The following is a 21,460-nucleotide window of genomic DNA, read 5'->3' on the forward strand; positions in this document are numbered from 1 at the left end:
TATATATATATATATATATATTGAGAAAGCCAATGACTAATATATTAAATAAAAAGTAGAATACAGATAGATTATGTGGGAGGGCCCAAACATGACACCTTGCTCACATGATAACCACCACATTTAATGGTTTCAAAAAGAGAAAATACAGAGAAATACATGAGATACCTATAGAAAAATATTGTGTATCAGGTAGTTAGAGAGCGACCCAATTTTGCCTTGCCTCTGCCTCTAGTTCTAGGGAAGGAGCCAGCTAATAAATTAGTAAGATGAGTGCCGTTGCGAGTAGTAACCAATGTATCATCCAATAAATTTCTGAGCTCGAGTGGGCCTCCATTCTTCTTCCTCCTCGAATAGACCTGCCATTCATCATCCGAAGATTGACTCACCTGATCAGTGGATTGGTCTAAAGTGTGCCAGACATGTGTACGTTGTTGAACATTAGAAGCAAAAACTTGTTGTACCAGCTGATCTTTTATCGGATCGAAGGAGCGCTCTCATGATTCTTGACATGTAAATGAGACTTCTTCAATAACAGTTAGTGGTGTAATCACATTTGGATCTTTACTTGTAGAATGGTGTTTTTCATCTGGAACTGTGTTGTTGGAAAGAGAATCGGGTTGCACATTTTTAGCAGGGATGGTAGGTGGTCGATCTTTAGCGATATTCGACCTTAGATGAGGATGCAAGCGATAGCAAATGGTAACTGTGGCCAAACATACTACAATGAGAGCAATAAGGAGGGTGTGGTTCTATTTCAACTATTTGCCAAAGCCCGTCGTGAGTGGTGCCAATTCATACCTCATCCGGAGCTGGTTGAGTGATGTATCTCTCAACTAACACACAAGCTAAAGAGGATCTGGTGACAGCAAGCGTAGGACTATCAACCTCGAGAGAATTACCGTAAGCAGTTGCTAAAGTGTAGAGTATTTCGAAGTTGAGCAGATGTAATATTAACCCAAAAAATTTTATCTAAACATGAATGATAAGGGACTCCGGTTTTGGATCAAATTCGATAGTCTACTTCAGAATTTTCATAAAACGGTTGTAAATCTTGATAACTTTTCGAGAAAAAATGTGAGTGTAATCGGTATTGTGAGACAACTGAATAAGTATATGTCGACCGTCAAGTAAGCCAATATTTCAACTGCCCAATGACTTCATAGCATCAAATTCTTTTCGAATGACCTCCAGTTTTGGGTGACCATAAAAGAATTTTCCCACTAGAGCAAAACGCCAAGAGGACGTGAGAGTGTTGGTTTCAACCTCAGTGAGAATAAGGGCAGACTTCTCATTTTTTTTACGAAGCTTTTTAATGAAAGTGTGATCACTACCACCTTCAATAGCGTCGTGGAAAGATTGAGGAACATTGCAAGACTTGCCAATATGAAAACCAGATTCTGAACCTGAAAGAGGAGTACAAGTAGGAATAGAAAAGTCGCCGGCAAGTGCATTGGCATAGGAACACATTGTTGAGCCCATCTCCAGAACGACTAGGCGAGCCGCTAGAAAAAAGCGAGTAGACTTCGGGGGGAAACTTTTGTAGGGCAAGGCGATAACGTCGGTGTCGAGTGTGGGAGAAGACGACGAGAGCCGTGACAACCAATGAGGAAGCTTTGTTGACTGGGTGACGCTGCAGAAGACTCGCAGAACACGATCCCGCAGAGACGCACACGACACCGCCGAAGGCGATCCTTTATCGGCCGCACGAACACATTCCCACAGAAGTTGAGTCACGTTGATGTTGGCACGCCATACTGACGAAAATGAAAGAAGATCGAGCGCGAACAGTGGAGCAGAACCAGCGTTTGCCATAACGGCGAAACCCTAGCAAAGCGATATTGAGAAGGACGATGCCATTTGTGTGTGTGTGTGTGTATATATATATATATATTAAAGAGAAAATTGTGCAGATAGGTTGTATAAGTAAGGCCAAAATAGACACCCAACCCACATGATACAACACAAAAAAAAAAGGTAAAGTAACCCAAAAATAGATGGTACATATAAGATCAATCGGGACGACCCAATTTAGTTATACTTCTGCCTCTAGTTCTCGGAAGGAAACCAACTAACAGATTGGCTAGGTGTGTACCATTGCCCGAAGTAACCAAAGTAAGATCCAATAGATTCATTAGTTCAATTAGATCTCCATTCTTTTTCTTCCTCCTGGAAGTGTAGACCTGTCATTCCTCATCCGAGGATTGCTGCTCATTCGGATGAGGCGGTAGTGCTGCAGTAGAAAGATGGCCAACAGTTGTACCCACAATAGAGGTTCAAGTGTGTGTGAGGTATGAGTTGTCGTTTCTACTCTAGATACTTCCTGAAGATGGGGAGCTGCAAGGTTCTCTTGATTGTCAGTCCGTGTGGTAGGGGTCCTTCAGTACGGTTTTCAATAAGGTTTTGCTCTGCAGGGATATCTAGCTTCTCATCAATCGCAGAAACAGTTTTTTTAGGGGGAGGGTCCATAGGGGCAATTAAATTAGACATCAAATCCTGTTCTGTAGTAGTTTTCTCTTCAGGTGAATCATATATGTCAAGAGCAGTGGAGTTAGATCAATCATTATTTACTTGATCTTTAGATTTCAAATTAGGATGAAATTTATGACATTTATCAAGGATATGCTTAAACATCTTACAATGGGAACAATAAGGAGGTCAATGCTCAATGACGATTTGCTGACAATATCCATTATGAGTAGTGCCCAACCAGACTTCAGTAACATCAGGTAAAGTAATATCTCTTTCCACAAGAATTATGACCATAGAAGATCTGGTTAGGTTGAAAGTAGGTAGATCTAGCTTTATTGTGTCCCCAAGTATGACCCCAATAAAGTAAAGAACCTAATGATGAAAAAAGTGCAGCTTGAGACCAGATAGACTAAACTATACAGGTGCAGTAAGAGGTTCATGATTGCGGTCAAAAGCAGGAGACCACTTGAGCAGCTTCATTGATTTACCAACAATATTATGATAATTTTTTAAGAAAATTTAAATGTACTTATCAGCCACGATTACTTGAATCAAAACATGTCTCCCATTCATGTGCCCCACTTTCCACTTTCCACTTTCTTGCTAATTTGAGATCATCAAAATTTTTTCTGATAGCTTTCATAGGTGGGTACCTCCACAAAATTTTTCAATAAGAGCAAACTTGAATTTCTCAGTCAGGGTTGAAACTTTCAACTCAGAGAAAAAAAGTGCTGCTTTCCTATTTTTCTGCTTGTATTCTTAATAAAGGGGTAGTTACCTGTACTGTCATGATACTCCTTATAACTTGAGGGGAAGACAACCGCCGTCTCCATGTGAGGATTACCCACCACGTGGGCAAAGGGGAGATTGTCAGGTTCAACCGAAGAAGAAGCTCCATCACAATAAGGAGAAGCCCTGCTAAGTCGGGCAGAGGGCAAATGACATGCCTAAGGCGTCGGGGCGAAGCAAAAAATGTCGAAGTCGCGGAACGGTCGCAGCTGATGAGTTCCAGAAGACAGGAAAAGCCGCACAGAAGACAAACCGCAGAGAAGGGTCCCTCGACGAAGCTCAGCGAAGATGACGCCGAAGCCTTTCGTCATTGGGAAGGACGAAACGATGTGCGTAGGAGGAGACGACATACGCAAAATCTGAAGGAGAGAAGCCCTTCGTTGTTGAGTACGAGAAATCCTTCGTCGTCGAGGACGACGGTTCGAAGCCGAAGGATTCAAATCAGGGAATCCCCATCAGGGGAAACCCTAGCTCTGTCTGCCACCGACGAGATATATATATATATATATATATAAGGCTCTGCATTCAAATGATGATCCGACACAAAATTTTTTATTTGAAAAAAAGTGATGACTATTGTGAAGAGATTTATTAATGTAAATTTAAAATTATGATTTTTCAACAACAAATTGAAAAGAGATTGATATACAAACCGCATAAATTTTTATTAATATCATAAAAGACGAAAATTACCCTTTAATTAATGCTAACCACCATTAACTTTAATGGAAAATAAGATTTATGACTAATTTGGAGCAACATTTAATAGTTTGGGATTAAATTTGAGCATTCTAAAATTTTAGTCTTAAATGGGACACTTTTCAATTGTCGTAAGATTATTTTGGGATTTTACTCAATTAGAATAGAAAGCACAAGAAAGACAAATTAGCATGCACTATGTGCGCCAGCTTATAGGGCACAATATTTGTTATGTTGTTGATTTTGAATTAGTCTTTCTAAAATATTATCAAACAAACACATATATTTCAACTCTTCTAATATTCATGAAATAATATAAATATGGAAGTGTGTATAAACGATCATCAAATAAGTTATAAAGCTTCTAATTAACATTCAAATATAAAATCATACTTACCAAAAGACCTTTATCAACATTAGATAGCACCGTCTTATGTAAATATACTTAAAACTATACAATAAAAATCAGTATAAGGTAGGTCACTTGATTAATGATTCATCTACTCCATTTTCCTTCATGTAAATCAACATTATAAAATTTAGTGAGTTTCATGCCATATGAGAAAAACTATATTAAAAAGATTTAATTATACAAGAAACAAATAACATGCCTGCCATTCAATAACTAATATGGGTGTTTTTATTTATAATCATAATTGAATTAGTATGATAGTAATAATGAATAAGCATGCATAAATACTTAAATAATAACATGAACATGATTATAAGCATCTAATACGAAAGTTAAAATAAAATAAAGCTATCATTAACAAGTCTTCTATTTAGTTATGCTGATCAATATCATATATGCACTTCACTTTCTGTCTTATTTATTGCACTCATCTTAAAAATCTTATATAATTTTTGCATAGCTTTTAAAATCTTTCTTTAATTAGATTATCGTCTAGCCCATTAGTCCATAATAACAATGATAAATGTCGTTCAGTCCAACATTACACTTATTAATAGTCCTTTGATACAAGTTGGACTATCTGAACCTTAATTATTAAGATTCAAGAATTCATTTAAATTTTTTTTTTAATTAAGGCTTATCTCGTCAAAAATTTTGCCTTCTACGTTATAATTGTCTCTCTATTACAACATAACTTATCATTTTTCTGATTATTTTTATTACAATTATTTTTCCAAGGAAATAGGAGAAAATCAGAAAAAAATAAAAATAATCAGGTGGGCAGTGTCGTTTGACACCTGCTATCTCGGGATTTTCTGCGATCCCACTGAATCATTCTTCCACAGGAAAATTCCGTACCTTGCCGAATTTTTGTATCCTGCAGGAAGCTTCCACATCAATAAAGCTACTTCATGCTTTCTTACCCTTCTTCCTCTTGTTTCCCTTCTTTTAGGGCATTTGGTGTAAATTAAGATTGATTTGGTGTCAAGTGAATGAACAATCCTTGTTGATGATCTCTAAAGATTTTTTTTTTTCTTTCTTTGACTTTGATATTTGGAATAACTGTCTTTCTTTACATCAATGTTCAATTGAAAGACTTTTCTGAATCCTTGGCAATCACACCTAGAGATGGAAACCTATGTGATGGATTCAGAGAAAGGATTTTCTTGATATGTATTCTAACGATTTGTGTCACGGCACGAGAGAATATTTGTGGAAATGGAAAAATGGGAGAGGGATGGGTGTGATTGAGCAATTCAATGGAGTTAAGATGAATCACCAGAGAGAGTAGGATAAAGAAGGTGAAAACTTTTTAATATTTTTTTTATGCTTTCTCATCAAAATTGCAATTGAACCACTAGTTATAAAAATATGATTTACAAATTTAAATTTAAATTTATTTAATACTTAAATATTACAAAGTCCTGAATACCCTATCATCTAATATAAAGACAGTCATTACGTTTAAGCATTAAAATTGCAATATATTTTAAAAGTAATTGGAAATATTTGAAATAATCTTGTGTAACTGTGATACATGTCTAGATTTGTATCATATTTATCATTATAATCTTCTTAACCCCTTTCTTCTTTCCCCCTCCTTGGTTTACTTTAACACTGGATTTTTTTCCTCGTAACAAATTTAGATGTGAAGTCACCCCACAATTTTTACATTTGCTAATTCACTCTGCATCAAATTTTAGCAAAATTCTTTTTTTTTTCTTTTTAAAATATGAATAACATTAGATTGATATTTTAGCCTTTCAGGATTCTTTCGTTAGATGTTATATGATCTTTTGGGTTGTAGACCATAGAACACACTTTCATTGATTTGATGCTAGATGTCCAATGGGCAAGCCCATTGGATAATAATGATGGCAATGTCTCAATTTATATATATTTGTTTTTGTTTTAGGTGCTTTATTTGCAGGGCAAGGAGAAGGATTCTGAGGAACTTTTGCGGGAGTCTATTAGGATTTTAGAGGTTCTTGAGAACGTTTCATGTTTTTTCACATGCATCAACTTTTATCAGGTACATCATAGATCAAGCGTACTTGAAGTTGCAATGATTTTCCTTTCAGGAAAATGGTCTGGGTGAAACCATAACTTGCATGAAGAGAACGCGGTCTCTTGTCCAAGTATGTAGGTCCTTTTCTCTATTTGTTTCAAAAGATATTCTCTTATAGTTATTTTCTCAATCCTATATTAACTATTGTTTCTTGAATAGTTAAGAATTTTTTATGGTAATGCATGCTTGTGTAACTAAGTGATTCTAAAACTTTTTTAATAGTAATTTTTGTCCATTGGTCTTTGCTTTTTGTGCTGATGATAGTTTGTGATACCGGAGTTAACCCAAACCACAATATGAAAACAAATATTATTACTGAAAGCAAATATCCAGAGATCTTCAAACCAAATTGCTCTATAGAAAAAGATCACAATATCGTCTTCATTTGAAATAGAAACTTAAATTGAGTTTTCATTATGGTCTGACAGGGCGACAATTACTTCAATATATGCATATTGCTAGAAATAAAGGGTTAACAGGCCAGGTTTGACTGCAACTACTTGAGAAGCGTTTGGATAACATCCTTTTTCGATTTGGCAATGGACAATTACAATCAATACGCTTCAAATAGAACGACATTCGGAAATCTAAAATGGCAAAGACATGACACAAACACTCAAACTAGAGTGGGATCTCGAGGTGTTGGCGGTGACCAACGAGGGTTTGGAAGGTGGAGGTAAGGGGAGAACACGGGGCAAGTAAGCGGATATATGACAATGGAACAAACGTTCTTGTTGTTCTTGGCGGCGACAAGGTGGAATTAGGCTACTTAGAGGTTGGAACAACGGATATGTGGCAGAGAGGCAGTGTAGGAGGGCTGGGACTGTGGTTAGTTTGCAAGGACATGCTTCGGGATGGCTGGAACATCATCTGGTGTGAAGAACCACACGTACGTACCCTCGTCGGTCTCTCTGTGTTGGGAGGTTTTGATCTCACTCGTTGAAGCTTCTATCTGTACTTGAGGGTGACAGTGATGCTGTACCCTCTCAGGGTTGACGGTTCTTGATCGTGGTCCGAGAAGCACTTGGATCACACTGTCGACGGTACCATCTCCCAAAACACTTGAGGAGCTTCCTTCACTTTGCGAGCATACATCCATATCGATTCATCCTTCTGGGGTACTCTACTGAACTGAACTAGAACTTTGTGTCTTGTATATCTTGCAGAGTTTCCCAAACGTAGTCCTAGTCCTACTTGACGTGAGAAAAGACCGAACTCCCTCTAACGGTGGTGGCCATAGTGGTAAGTATTGATCATGATGTCCTGACATGCTCTTTATGGTGACTGATTTGTATCTGGAGTTTGCACCTCCGTCTCTCTTTTCTCTATCATCATCCAAACAGATCCTGCTTGAACTTTCTACTGGTAAGATCCCCTAAAATCTAGAGCTCCACAGAAAGTAAGATTATGCGCTTGCCATCCTGGGTAAAGGAGTAGGTAATCCTAAACCCGTTATGCTGAGTTCGACAATCAAATTGCCAATCTCTCCAACAAAAAGTGGCACATATCCATGAGCAACACATCACACAAATCTGATTTTGCAGTTGGTTTCCAATAGAAAAGGTGTTTAAAAGCACAATATGACACCATTCTTTGGGCCCGAAACTGTTCACACAACACATCCGTCACATGGTGGATATTTTGTGATGGGGCGACGTTCTTGCTGTCAATTACTAGATGGAAAATTGCTTATGGTCATTGTATGGATGCAGTGGAACATGGTTGGATCAACAATACCCTGATTGTTAAATGGCCGTGCCCGATTAACATCAATAGATTGAACGGGAGGCAGGCTTTTGAATAACCACTTATAAAATATGGAGCATGCAGGAAATTCATGCCTCTTTTGGCGCTGACATGATGGACTGAATTCCTCAAGTAAAGATGCATCAGGAGCTCCGGGAGGACTACCTCGAGTTGAACCAAGGGCAAACTATCATGGGACTTGTTTATGGAGCCACCTTTCCTCATGCTGATACCAATCAAAAGTCGTTTGACCGGCTGCACTTACACCACAGTGAGCATTTCTTTTGGTGGAGAATGACACATGACGCCATCCTCACTCGCTCTTGGCTTGCGAAAAGAGTTCTTACGGACATTATGATTTCATGTGTGGCTGCCCGAAACTGAAGATAGAGATGATATTTCTACTAAAAATTTCTTTTTTTTTTCTTTTTTGTGTGCAAGATAAAGGATATCATGAGAAGATGGGGCCTCACCATTCCATCTTTTAACAACTTCAAAAACCTATGAAAAAACTTAATAAGACAACGAGGAGCGGAAATTGCACCAGCCCGATGCTACTGTTACATTATTCATCTTTGTTGGAGAGCCCTTAATGTAAAGATACACAACCGAGGTTATGGCACTAATGATTATTGCGGCTTTTATTCTCGAGGCATTTTCTAAAACACAGTTCTATCCAATCTGGGACCAATGGGATGCTAGTTAACTCGCCAGGTTGGTTCTCTCCTCTTGGCATCTTCCCCCTCCTGGATGGCTTAGAGCAAACGTTGATGGAGCGCTTTTACTCTCAGGTGTTGCTAGTATTGGGATCATCATACAGGACAAGTAAAATATGGTCTTTTTGCGGTGGGACAACTTTTTATGCTTTGGGATAGTGCCTGACTGACGGTGGTTGCCTACTCGGCTTCTACTGCATCTCAACTTTCAGTGGTAAGTTCCGCACGCCCCTCGTTGTTCAGTAGGATGCAGCTGAACCACATTAGTGATTGCGGGCTTCAGGCTTCCCAATTACCTAGCTATGGTGTGCTCTTTTTGGCTCCTTCAACTCACGCCGCAATTTAAGCTGCATAAATTCTGTCGTATACTCTTCTGCTGATAGCTCTTTCTGTTGTAGGTAGTGGAGCTTTAAGCAAATATCCTGGCAATAGTGCTGAAGTAAGTGCTGTAACTTCCTCACCTTCTTTTTCTTCTAATTGATTCTATTCTGTCCTTCTCTTAGTCTCCTCCTCTTCAGGTTCTCCCACCATAAAGAAGTATTCTTCTTCAGCTTGATTGCGGCGAGCTTCACTCTTTTGTCATCAGACACCTCTATTTATTCTAGGATTCACTCAACATTTGGCATCCACTTGAGGAAATCTAGTTCCATTCTTCCTTCAAAGTTCGACAGGTCCTCTTTCATTTCCTAGATCTCTATATCTTCTAATAGACATGTCGTCTCCGTATCTTCTAATAGACACTCTATCTATGTATCCTCTAACAAACATCTCGTTTTTGTATCCTCCACACACCTCATCACTATATCTTCCAATAGACACTTTAACTCTAGGTTACTGCTAATACTGTACCCCAAAGCATTGTGGTTTGTCTTTTTTTCCACTAAAATCATCCCTAAGGAAGGGATTTGAGTATTATTCTTGCTCTCCTTGATGGATTTCCCTATTACTGTTGATGGTGATACTGCTCTTGGTTCTTTTCTCATTGGCATCGAGCCGATATAGCACTTTGCAGATTAGCCTTTGAATGTCATCTGTGATAGATTCCAGATCAAATTTTGGAAATTGTTTCTTCGGTGCGTGCTTAAGATTTTGGGTGTAGGTAGGTGGAAGGTGTGTAGGGTGGAGGGAAAAGAAAAATTTTGTGTTAGGGGGAGGGGTGATGTTGGAAGATGCTAGAAACCTAAGATATGCCTAAGATTAGGCTAACTCTGATACTAAATGATACAGAGTTAACTCAAATCACACTAGGAAAAAAGAAATGTTATTACTGAAAGTAAATAAACAATTACAAGTAACACACATAAAAGGGAAAATACAACGAAACGACTCCCAAAATTTTGACATAACAACAAACTTGACAAAAACTCTCAAACGAGGGTGGGATCTAGGGGTGGCGGTGGGGATCAACGAGGAATTGGAAGGTAGTGGTGAGAGGAGAGCGCAGGACAAGTGACGATATATGACAACAGAACAGTAAGTCCTTGCTACTTTGAGCGACAACAAGGTGGAATTTGGGTTTCCGGAGGTTGGAACGGTGGATATGAGGTAGAGAGGTAGTACAGGAGGGCCGGGACAACGATTAGGTGGGAAGAACGTGGTCAACGACAACGGGATGGTTGCAACAATAGCTGGTGGGAAGGGGAAATGATTTATGGTAGCTGGAACATCTATGACATCAAGCGGGAGTGCTGGAACCGCATGGAACTTATGCTGGAATGCGGAAATAGTAGGAAAACAACATTGACAGATGTTATGGGTTGCTGCAGCAGGGAACAGTGGCACAGAGCAGTGTGGGAAGCATGTAGATGGGGAATAGGGAAGATAAACACTAGTTGGTGACCAAATGTTCAACTAAAGAAATACATGGAACCCTAGGATACGACCCTCAAAGGGAAGAATAGATACTGACGTCCATCCCAACTCAAAACTCTCAAAAAACTAATCTTAAATTATCACGAAAATAAATATATAATAAGATGGTAACTATGAGTGGCCGAAGAGGACCGGATAACTCCTATGAATGTAAGAGACGTGAACCAACTCGGTCTAGGCAAACATCAAAGTCGCCTGCTTTCGTTCGAGAAGACCCGTATGTACGCCCCCATGTTAGTGTCTCTTTTTATTTTGTTTCTCATTTGCAATCTACTATGATTTAATGCATTCTTTGAGGCACTTTATGAGTAGTCACGCAAAAAACATTGACAAAAATACATGAATGATACAATAGAGTTCCAATAAGTAATGAATATCATTTTCTTTTTTTACATGATGAATTTTGTCATAAAACGAAGAACCTTTCCTATAGAGCATAAGATATGATAGAGATGGCTACAACTTAGCAGATTGAATCTATCTACAACAACCATTCAAGAACTACCCATCAAAATAGGCTTGGTGATAAACCTAATTACTTGAACAGCCTGAAACTAGACAAACAACATAACTCTAAATTCTAAACTCACAAAGATTAAGGGTATGTTTGGGGCAGCTGCAGCTTAATAATAAGCTGCTGCGAATAAACTGACTGTTGGTTTGTATTTGACAGTTTGAAAACAGCTGTGTTGCAGCTGTTTTTGGATAAATGATCATTCTGCCCCTGTATAATAATGTTGTTTGCAACAGAACTGTCATACAAATATATTTTATACTTTAAAAGCAAAAATTCAGTGCAAAATATTACAAAATAACGATAGAAATCTCACTTGACTACCAGTAACATTATTATTAAAATTAAGAAATAAACTATTAAATAATAATTAATAATATTATAATACTAATTTTAAAATGCAGACGGCGTATGTCACTAGTTAAGCCGTCTTCAGGAAAACTCTCCGTGCCTGATCACTCTCGGTGGTTGAATTTTCCAGCCCATCCGCCCACCGAAATAGACAATCTTCCATGATTCTTCGTGAGGACCTGCAAAATTATCTCCCGTAGCTATGTGACTGATATGAAGTCAGCAAAGAACTTTGAAGTCCACAGTAGCAGTACCCTCCTCGAGCTCATCTTTTCTGAATGCTTAAAAAACATCCTATTAGAAATAAAAAAGAAAAAATTGATGACAAAAGTAATTAATTATAGGTTTATGCAGTTGTGAGGTCTTAGAGAACTTAGTATATAACCAATGAATCTGTCACTAAAAAAAGACAATATATCTTATAAAAAAGGGTTCTTGGTTGTCTTTAATTCACATAATACCAAACTCGTGTGTGTCACATATGCATATTACAAAAAAAGACATCTAGAAGAACCTCAAAAACCCTAACACCGAAAAAAAGAGAGGAATTTGATTGCCTTCATTAGAATTTCATATGTGACACCAACCAATAACGATAAACAACCCATCTTGAGGAACCCATAAAGTCAAATATCTCATCATAGATATCCAAAACCCACCAAAAGAAAAATATAAGACAGAAGAAAAAGACACTTACAAATTGCAAAAAAAAAAAAAACAAAAAGAACCCAAAAAGAACCAATATCAAATTGCGCAAGAAATGAAAATAAACATGAGCTGTCTATAATATTGAGACAGTAAATAATGATTCTCTTCATGAACCATTACAGTAAATAATATTCTCATACTGCATGGTTATAAAATCTGGTGCAGCAAGTACATTCTATATTTTGAGTATTGTCTTTAGTTGATGCAATAGTCTCAAGTTCCTCAATTGATGTACTGGTTTGTGCTCGCTTGTCATTTATTTTTTCATGCACTCTTTTAACCACATTTTTTGTGATTTATTATTATGATACAAAATGCATTTTCTCAGTGTTTTATATACATGTAAAATATGCAGTAATTGGTCATTGCTCATTTATGAAGATCACACTTACCTATTCTTTATAGTAATCATGTCATATTTAAATTCCTTCTTTAATAATATTAAATTCAATTAAGCTTTAGTATGTAATTCTCAAAACTCAACATCTATAGTAACTCTTTCTTCATGCCTCACAATGTTGAAGTAAATGTGGATTTATCGGGTTTTGACAGTCACAGAGATTTGAAAGAATTCATCGAGTAGCTCCAGGTATTGGAACATGTTTATGAGTATCACGATGTCTCACCAAACATAATGGTAAAGCTAGTCGCCATTAAGTTAAAGAAGGGTGAATCTCTGTGGTTGGCGAATTTGAACCTTCTTCGATAGTGGGAAGGAAAAATAAAAATCATTACTTGATCCAAGATGAATGAGAAATGTAGCACAAGTAACTACAAGATATCCTAGTAGTTGTTACTGCAATTACTGGGATGTTCTCAAGACTTCATCACCTGTAGCAACAAGATATCCCAGTAAGAGAGTACACCATTGAGCTTGTGCAACTTATATTGAAATGTGAGCTAGTGGAGCTTGAGGATAGTACCATAGCTCAATATCTGAGGGAATTGAGATTGTTTATTGGTAATGTGGTGAAGTTGCAACCTTATCGGACATTACACAGTGTTCATACCCTTACTCTGAAGCTGAAGAGAAAACGTCACCGTGTTACCATGACATCTTATAGGCAGAGTTCAACCCAAAAATCAGGCAACAAGAGTACATCTAGTTAAACATTTTAGTTGACCTCGTCTGAGGAGAAACCCAACCAGAGTGTAGAAAAGGTGAAGCCTACCAACACCAACACTTAAATCTATCTCGATCTTCAAGTGTTTCAAGTGCCACGGATTTGGGCATATTGAAGTAAATTGCCCAAACAGGAGAATGATCTCTTTTGTTTAGTATTGAACAATTGAAGAAATGGATAGTGATATAGGCGACGATGAAGATTTCAACGAGTTGTCTCAACTTTGAGCTAACGAGGAGGAGGCTCTAGTAATTCAAGCTGAGCCCATGAGAGAGACTCTCAATGGATTAATATTGGTTCTTCTAGAAGATATTGTTGTTCGATAAGCCGATATCTGAAAAGGGACAACCCTTGTTGAAGGGTTTGCCAATCATCATGACCGATAATTTTTGTATTGGGTGGTTTGCCACTGAAAGTGGTCCAGGTTGCCACATATTTGATTCCGCAGTTAGTTCTTCAAAAAGAATTTGTTTATTGGATGCGCTCAGCTGAGCACGAGGATTGGAAGAAGTAAATTATAAATTTAAAGGCTCAAGAGTTTCTTTGTGAGAATTTACGTCCTTTTGCTGTTTCAGCTTAGACTGTGCCGAAAACGGATGAATATTTCTTCCATTAAGATGTGCTTTGGAATGACGTATGTGATTTAGCGTTGTATTAGGGAGACGTGAGCATATATTTGGTGTGGGATTGCCGTAGACATAACAAGACGTTGGTTTTGCTATGATGGTGGTAGATTGATTCTAGAAGTTTATTTGGAAGAAGATGGAAGCTCCTCCTATCCGGTGAGAATGATGCTGAGCGTCTATTTCACGACCACAGATCACGAGAGCTGCGGAATGCTTTGTCGTGGGGGTCCCACAGTAGTCGCTCGATCTCTTTTTGAACCCATATTTTCTTTGTTTTTGATTTATTTCCTATTCCTCATTTTTTCTTTTTTTATTTCCTAATTTTCTTAGTTCTAAGTAGGGTTTTGCTTGAGATACTATAAATACCTTATTTTATTTTTTGTGACTTTTGATTGGAGTTGAGTATTTCGGAGATGTTTCTCTTGATGTTGCCTTAATGGAGTGTTGTATCCTTTTACTTTTGCAAATAGTGTGTTTGTAGCTTGTGCAAGAATAGGCGGTGATACTCTTTGCTGCCCTAACCTCTCCAAATCTGAGTTTTCTCGGCTGTTTTCAGCAGGGGCAGCCGCTAATCAATGTCTATAACCATCCAAATGTCAGCAAACTCTCATAGTTCATTACCAGCTTTTCCAAAACCACTTCCCCACTAAATCCGCTTCTCAAACGCCGTCTGATGCCTTTGATTGGTATGAGGAGGTTTTAATGCTGTTGATTGTCTCACTTCCAATACCTATTCTAGAACTCTATCCACCAGAATAAAATGGGCCAGAAACTTAATCACTTGAAAGACAAAATTATACATATGTACAAGCCTATACTTAGGTTTAATAAAATAGGACATGTCAATTTTTCCAAAACATTCGAATCTATTACTTTGTTCAGTTATGAAGCTTCTAATAATAAAAAAAAAGCAAAAAAAAAAAAAAAAAATTGAATACTTCTAGTTAACATCGAAGTTTACAATGAATTCTTATTATATACATTGTCTTTTCATTCTTCATATTTTTCATAAAAATTAAGCATCAAGACATAAAATAGTAATTGTTACTGCAAAATTCTCATCGTGAACTTAGTTCTCCACTTTATTTTTAATAACAATCAAAATAATAATCTGGTGAGCTATAATTTTTGGCAAGAGAAATAATTCTAATAGAAAATTCGAACACTAAAAAATAATATGATAGGCTAATCATGAATTAGACATTAGGATTTAAAATAAATCATAGACTAGTATGTTGCATCACATATAATTATTACAAAGTAAAATTGCTCAAATAATGAAATGGTATAATAATATGTGAGGCAATCTTATTGAAGGAGTCCATATAAAATTTTTATTGTCCAATCCTTATAAGAACTATGATATTCAAATGTGCTATTTTTCATAGCAATCACAATATCCCATGTATTTGAGTATTACTTTTATTTATTAAGATATAATATTTTATTTTGGCTTTTGTGCGTATTTTATTTTGGTTTATTGGCAATCTTAAGGTGATTGATAACATTCGAGTTACACCACATATCAGAGGATTGTAGCTCAACAGGCTAACATCATAAAATTTAGTTGAAACCAAGTGTAACTGATATTATCACTGTTAAATGACCCATCAGCTATACTCTTAACTATTTCCTGACTGTGGGAACTTTTTTTTTATACCAATATTTTTCATTGATCAAAGATTGATCCAACATTTTTTTTCTTTATTGCAGATGTTATTAAAATCTAAAAGGCTCATTGAAGCTGAAAATCTTCAGAGGAAAATATTGCACATCTATGAAATTTCAAAGGTAATCATTTTGTTATATTTTTATCAAATGTTCTATTTTGTAGAGGCATCAGGTCTGATTGAATTTGTCAGTGTAATTAAGTACATTGTTCCCACTGGTGATAAACCATAACTTTGATAGTTTTGTGGTGAAATGCGGGCAAGAACTGAGTTGTTCTAAAATTAAATTTGGATTGACTACGTTAATATTTTGGGATTTGGAGTGGAAAGATAAGAGAATTAATTGATACAATGATCAGATATCACATGTTTAGAAGAAACTAAAATTAAGTAGAAAACTAGTGATATTGGGAAATGCCACATTCTATTATATAGTGAAAGGTTAATATTACAGATTGGTTGAAATAGTAATCAGTGGAGAGTTGATGTATAATAGTGATGTGATAATAAGGTTGATGACAAAAAGGTCCTCTTGTAAGTTAATTTATTGGTGAGGTTATTATAAATGTAGTTAGTTTATACTCTTTTGGTTAAATTATATGAGAGCGTGACATACTAATTTCGTGATGAACTAGTATAACTTATATACAAGGAAGATGGGTTAACTTTTGAGGGTGACTTAAATAAACAAATATTGAAGGATTGATTGCGAGAATTTTTTTTGTGTGGATGAAAGCGGATATAAAAATGTAGTTTGATAAGTTTTATTTCATTTTACAATATTTTATAAAAACTAACTATATTCACATGTAGGGTACATATATAGGGAATCCCCCCTTCCTAATTTACATACTTGTCAAATATATCTAATCTAAATATGTAAAGGAAATAATTCTGAAATTAAAATAAAGAAATATAAAGAAAAAGAGAATAAACTAATCAACCACAATTGACTCCAATTCGATTCTCAAGACCTGTGCTGGTTCACCTTCATAAGTTTCCACACTCCCCCTCAACCTTTGTCATATATGTTATGTATTTTACTCAGTGAGGCTGCCTGGGGGTAGAGCTTTAGTGAAAGCATCAATGACTTGGAGATGAGTTAGAATGTAGATCAAGTGAATAATGCCACTGTTGACCTTTTCAAAGATAAAATGTATAATAATCTCAATGTGTTTTGTCCTGTCATAATGCACTAGATTTTTTGCAATGTTAATGGCGGCTTGGCTATCACATAACTTTTTTATGGGATTGATCGTGGAGTATCCGAACTCATTTACTAACCCTATTCCACATTCCTTCACAAATTCCTAAAGTGCTTAATACCCTGATTTCACATTATTTCTAGATAACATTGCTTGCTTCCTGCTCCTTCATATGACAAGATTTACTCATACATAGGAACAATTCCCAGATGTGAATCTTCTATCGGTGAGTTCTCTGGCTCTACTAACATCAGTGTAAACCTTTTCTTTCCTATTGGTTGATTTCTTAAACAATAGCCCTCTTCCATGAGTCCTCTTAAGAAATCTCAATATCCTGGAAATCATCTATAAATATTTTTCATTTGGACTATTTATATGTTTACTCATAATGCTGACAAAATAAACGATATCAAATTTGTTATTTGATAGTTGATAAGCTTTTCTACTAATCCCTGATATCAATTTTTTTTCTTGTTTCTTTTCTCTTTGGATGTAACCTTTTATTGATCTGAATAGGTTTACACCCCAACCTCCCTATCTCTTTTAGTAGGTCTAGGATTTAATTTCTTTGGCATATCACAATTCCCGTCTTTGATCCAGACACTCCAATGCCCATAAAGTATCTTATACCACTAAGATTCTTGATTTGAAGTTCCATGGCAAGAGTCTTCTTAATTATCTCAATTTCTTTTTCATCATCACTTTTCAGGTTCATATTATCTATATTTGGGCTATTTGTTTGGCAGTATTACTGGTGTATTGCATTCCTAATGTAGGAATTTTGGAAATTTAACATTTGGTAAGGAAGTAATTGCAATGCAATGTAAACATTATATTTGGAATTCAACTCTTAGTTTATTTCAGCTGAATTTGGAATTCGACTGATTTGGCTGAATTTAAGAAATACGACTTCATGCAAATGTGTATACCTTCGTCTTCATCGTTGCCGCTGTAGGTCACCGTTGCTGCATCTCGTTGTTCGCCGCCCATCGTAGTCTGAGTCCTGCCACTGGTGGTTACCTGCAACTTGTCGTCCGTTGCCCGCCATCGCTTGCCACTTGCCGCTTGTCGCTGTTTCTGCTGCCTGCTGCCGCTTGTCACTGTTTCTGCTGCCTGCTGCCGCTTGTCACTGTTTCTGCTGCCTGCTGCCGCTTGTCACTGTTTCTGCTGCCTGCTGCCGCTTGTCACTGTTTCTGCTGCCTGCTGCCGCTTGTTGCTCGCTGCGCTTTGCTCGTCGTATGCCATTTACACGTTGTAGTTCGCTGCCACTTTCTTTTCGTGGCCCGCTACTGATTTGGCTGAATTTAAGAAATACGACTTCATGCAAATGTGTATACCTTCGTCTTCATCGTTGCCGCTGTAGGTCACCGTTGCTGCATCTCGTTGTTCGCCGCCCATCGTAGTCTGAGTCCTGCCACTGGTGGTTACCTGCAACTTGTCGTCCGTTGCCCGCCATCGCTTGCCACTTGCCGCTTGTCGCTGTTTCTGCTGCCTGCTGCCGCTTGTCACTGTTTCTGCTGCCTGCTGCCGCTTGTCACTGTTTCTGCTGCCTGCTGCCGCTTGTCACTGTTTCTGCTGCCTGCTGCCGCTTGTTGCTCGCTGCGCTTTGCTCGTCGTATGCCATTTACACGTTGTAGTTCGCTGCCACTTTCTTTTCGTGGCCCGCTACTGATTTGGCTGAATTTAAGAAATACGACTTCATGCAAATGTGTATACCTTCGTCTTCATCGTTGCCGCTGTAGGTCACCGTTGCTGCATCTCGTTGTTCGCCGCCCATCGTAGTCTGAGTCCTGCCACTGGTGGTTACCTGCAACTTGTCGTCCGTTGCCCGCCATCGCTTGCCACTTGCCGCTTGTCGCTGTTTCTGCTGCCTGCTGCCGCTTGTCACTGTTTCTGCTGCCTGCTGCCGCTTGTCACTGTTTCTGCTGCCTGCTGCCGCTTGTCACTGTTTCTGCTGCCTGCTGCCGCTTGTTGCTCGCTGCGCTTTGCTCGTCGTATGCCATTTACACGTTGTAGTTCGCTGCCACTTTCTTTTCGTGGCCCGCTACTGATTTGGCTGAATTTAAGAAATACGACTTCATGCAAATGTGTATACCTTCGTCTTCATCGTTGCCGCTGTAGGTCACCGTTGCTGCATCTCGTTGTTCGCCGCCCATCGTAGTCTGAGTCCTGCCACTGGTGGTTACCTGCAACTTGTCGTCCGTTGCCCGCCATCGCTTGCCACTTGCCGCTTGTCGCTGTTTCTGCTGCCTGCTGCCGCTTGTCACTGTTTCTGCTGCCTGCTGCCGCTTGTCACTGTTTCTGCTGCCTGCTGCCGCTTGTCACTGTTTCTGCTGCCTGCTGCCGCTTGTTGCTCGCTGCGCTTTGCTCGTCGTATGCCATTTACACGTTGTAGTTCGCTGCCACTTTCTTTTCGTGGCCCGCTACTGATTTGGCTGAATTTAAGAAATACGACTTCATGCAAATGTGTATACCTTCGTCTTCATCGTTGCCGCTGTAGGTCACCGTTGCTGCATCTCGTTGTTCGCCGCCCATCGTAGTCTGAGTCCTGCCACTGGTGGTTACCTGCAACTTGTCGTCCGTTGCCCGCCATCGCTTGCCACTTGCCGCTTGTCGCTGTTTCTGCTGCCTGCTGCCGCTTGTCACTGTTTCTGCTGCCTGCTGCCGCTTGTCACTGTTTCTGCTGCCTGCTGCCGCTTGTCACTGTTTCTGCTGCCTGCTGCCGCTTGTTGCTCGCTGCGCTTTGCTCGTCGTATGCCATTTACACGTTGTAGTTCGCTGCCACTTTCTTTTCGTGGCCCGCTACTGATTTGGCTGAATTTAAGAAATACGACTTCATGCAAATGTGTATACCTTCGTCTTCATCGTTGCCGCTGTAGGTCACCGTTGCTGCATCTCGTTGTTCGCCGCCCATCGTAGTCTGAGTCCTGCCACTGGTGGTTACCTGCAACTTGTCGTCCGTTGCCCGCCATCGCTTGCCACTTGCCGCTTGTCGCTGTTTCTGCTGCCTGCTGCCGCTTGTCACTGTTTCTGCTGCCTGCTGCCGCTTGTCACTGTTTCTGCTGCCTGCTGCCGCTTGTCACTGTTTCTGCTGCCTGCTGCCGCTTGTTGCTCGAGTTAAAGTATTCATTTATATTATCAATTTTGAGAATTTGAAATTTTCATTTGAACTAAGTATAAATCATGTTATGGATGAACTAAAAGATTTGTGTAGTTTCAGAGTTCTCCTTCATGAGGAATATCCAACTATTTCTAGTGCGATCATCAATGAAGGATTCAAACCATCTGCGTTCATTGATGATTTTCAATTTTGAAGATCCCCAATTATTACTATGGATGGAAAAGAATGAATGGCTTGAGTGCTACTTGAGATTCTACATTTCTGCTCCCTGCTACAGTACCGAGCCATCCGCGATGTGCTACTGCCTCACGACCATGCAAGCCACTATTTTCGCATCAGGATTGAATCAGTTCAAGTTTTTTCATTGTTGTGGAGTTAACTGTCCCTTATGGGCCACTCATCGCAATTTAATTATTATATATTTGTATTTATGATGTTTTAGAGTTAACTTTATTCAATTTTTTGTTAGGTAGTGGTTAAGTTCCATGTTTTTCCTTCTGAGACTTCATTCAAAGATAAGTTGTGCTTTGGCTGTATCTTGTCTCCGAGGTGATGATTATCTTCTGTATCCCCTTCCCAACCTTTTATTGATCTGAACAGGTTTACACCCCAACCTCCCTATCTCTTTTAGTAGGTCTAGGATTTAATTTCTTTGGCATATCACAATTCCCGTCTTTGATCCAGACACTCCAATGCCCATAAAGTATCTTATACCACTAAGATTCTTGATTTGAAGTTCCATGGCAAGAGTCTTCTTAATTATCTCAATTTCTTTTTCATCATCACTTTTCAGGTTCATATTATCTATATTTGGGCTATTTGTTTGGCAGTATTACTGGTGTATTGCATTCCTAATGTAGGAATTTTGGAAATTTAACATTTGGTAAGGAAGTAATTGCAATGCAATGTAAACATTATATTTGGAATTCAACTCTTAGTTTATTTCAGCTGAATTTGGAATTCGACTGATTTGGCTGAATTTAAGAAATACGACTTCATGCAAATGTGTATACCTTCGTCTTCATCGTTGCCGCTGTAGGTCACCGTTGCTGCATCTCGTTGTTCGCCGCCCATCGTAGTCTGAGTCCTGCCACTGGTGGTTACCTGCAACTTGTCGTCCGTTGCCCGCCATCGCTTGCCACTTGCCGCTTGTCGCTGTTTCTGCTGCCTGCTGCCGCTTGTCACTGTTTCTGCTGCCTGCTGCCGCTTGTTGCTCGCTGCGCTTTGCTCGTCGTATGCCATTTACACGTTGTAGTTCGCTGCCACTTTCTTTTCGTGGCGTCGCCCGCCACATTTGCTTTCCACCAGTTATTGCCCGCTCGCTCGTTGCTCGCCACCTCCCACCCGCCGCCAGCCTCCCCCCCGCC

At 38.7% G+C, this 21,460-nt stretch overlaps 1 protein-coding gene across 5 annotated transcripts in view; it reads left to right on the forward strand.

The window, feature by feature from the left end:
- Window positions 1-21,460, forward strand: part of LOC110039005 (kinesin light chain 4) — a 121,311-nt gene that overhangs the window by 30,099 nt on the left and 69,752 nt on the right. For 3 of the 5 annotated variants that reach the window (XM_020743938.1, XM_020743939.1, XM_020743942.1), the window contains 3 exons: window positions 6,288-6,356; window positions 6,454-6,510; window positions 15,811-15,888. In XM_020743938.1, coding sequence (XP_020599597.1) covers window positions 6,288-6,356; window positions 6,454-6,510; window positions 15,811-15,888 — 204 coding nt within the window. The remainder of the gene's footprint in view (window positions 1-6,287; window positions 6,357-6,453; window positions 6,511-15,810; window positions 15,889-21,460) is intronic. The other 2 variants (XM_020743940.1, XM_020743941.1) reach the window with 2 other exon arrangements.

The sequence above is a fragment of the Phalaenopsis equestris genome, unplaced genomic scaffold (genome assembly GCF_001263595.1).
Source record: "Phalaenopsis equestris unplaced genomic scaffold, ASM126359v1 Scaffold234734, whole genome shotgun sequence".
Classification (NCBI taxonomy): domain Eukaryota; kingdom Viridiplantae; phylum Streptophyta; class Magnoliopsida; order Asparagales; family Orchidaceae; genus Phalaenopsis; species Phalaenopsis equestris.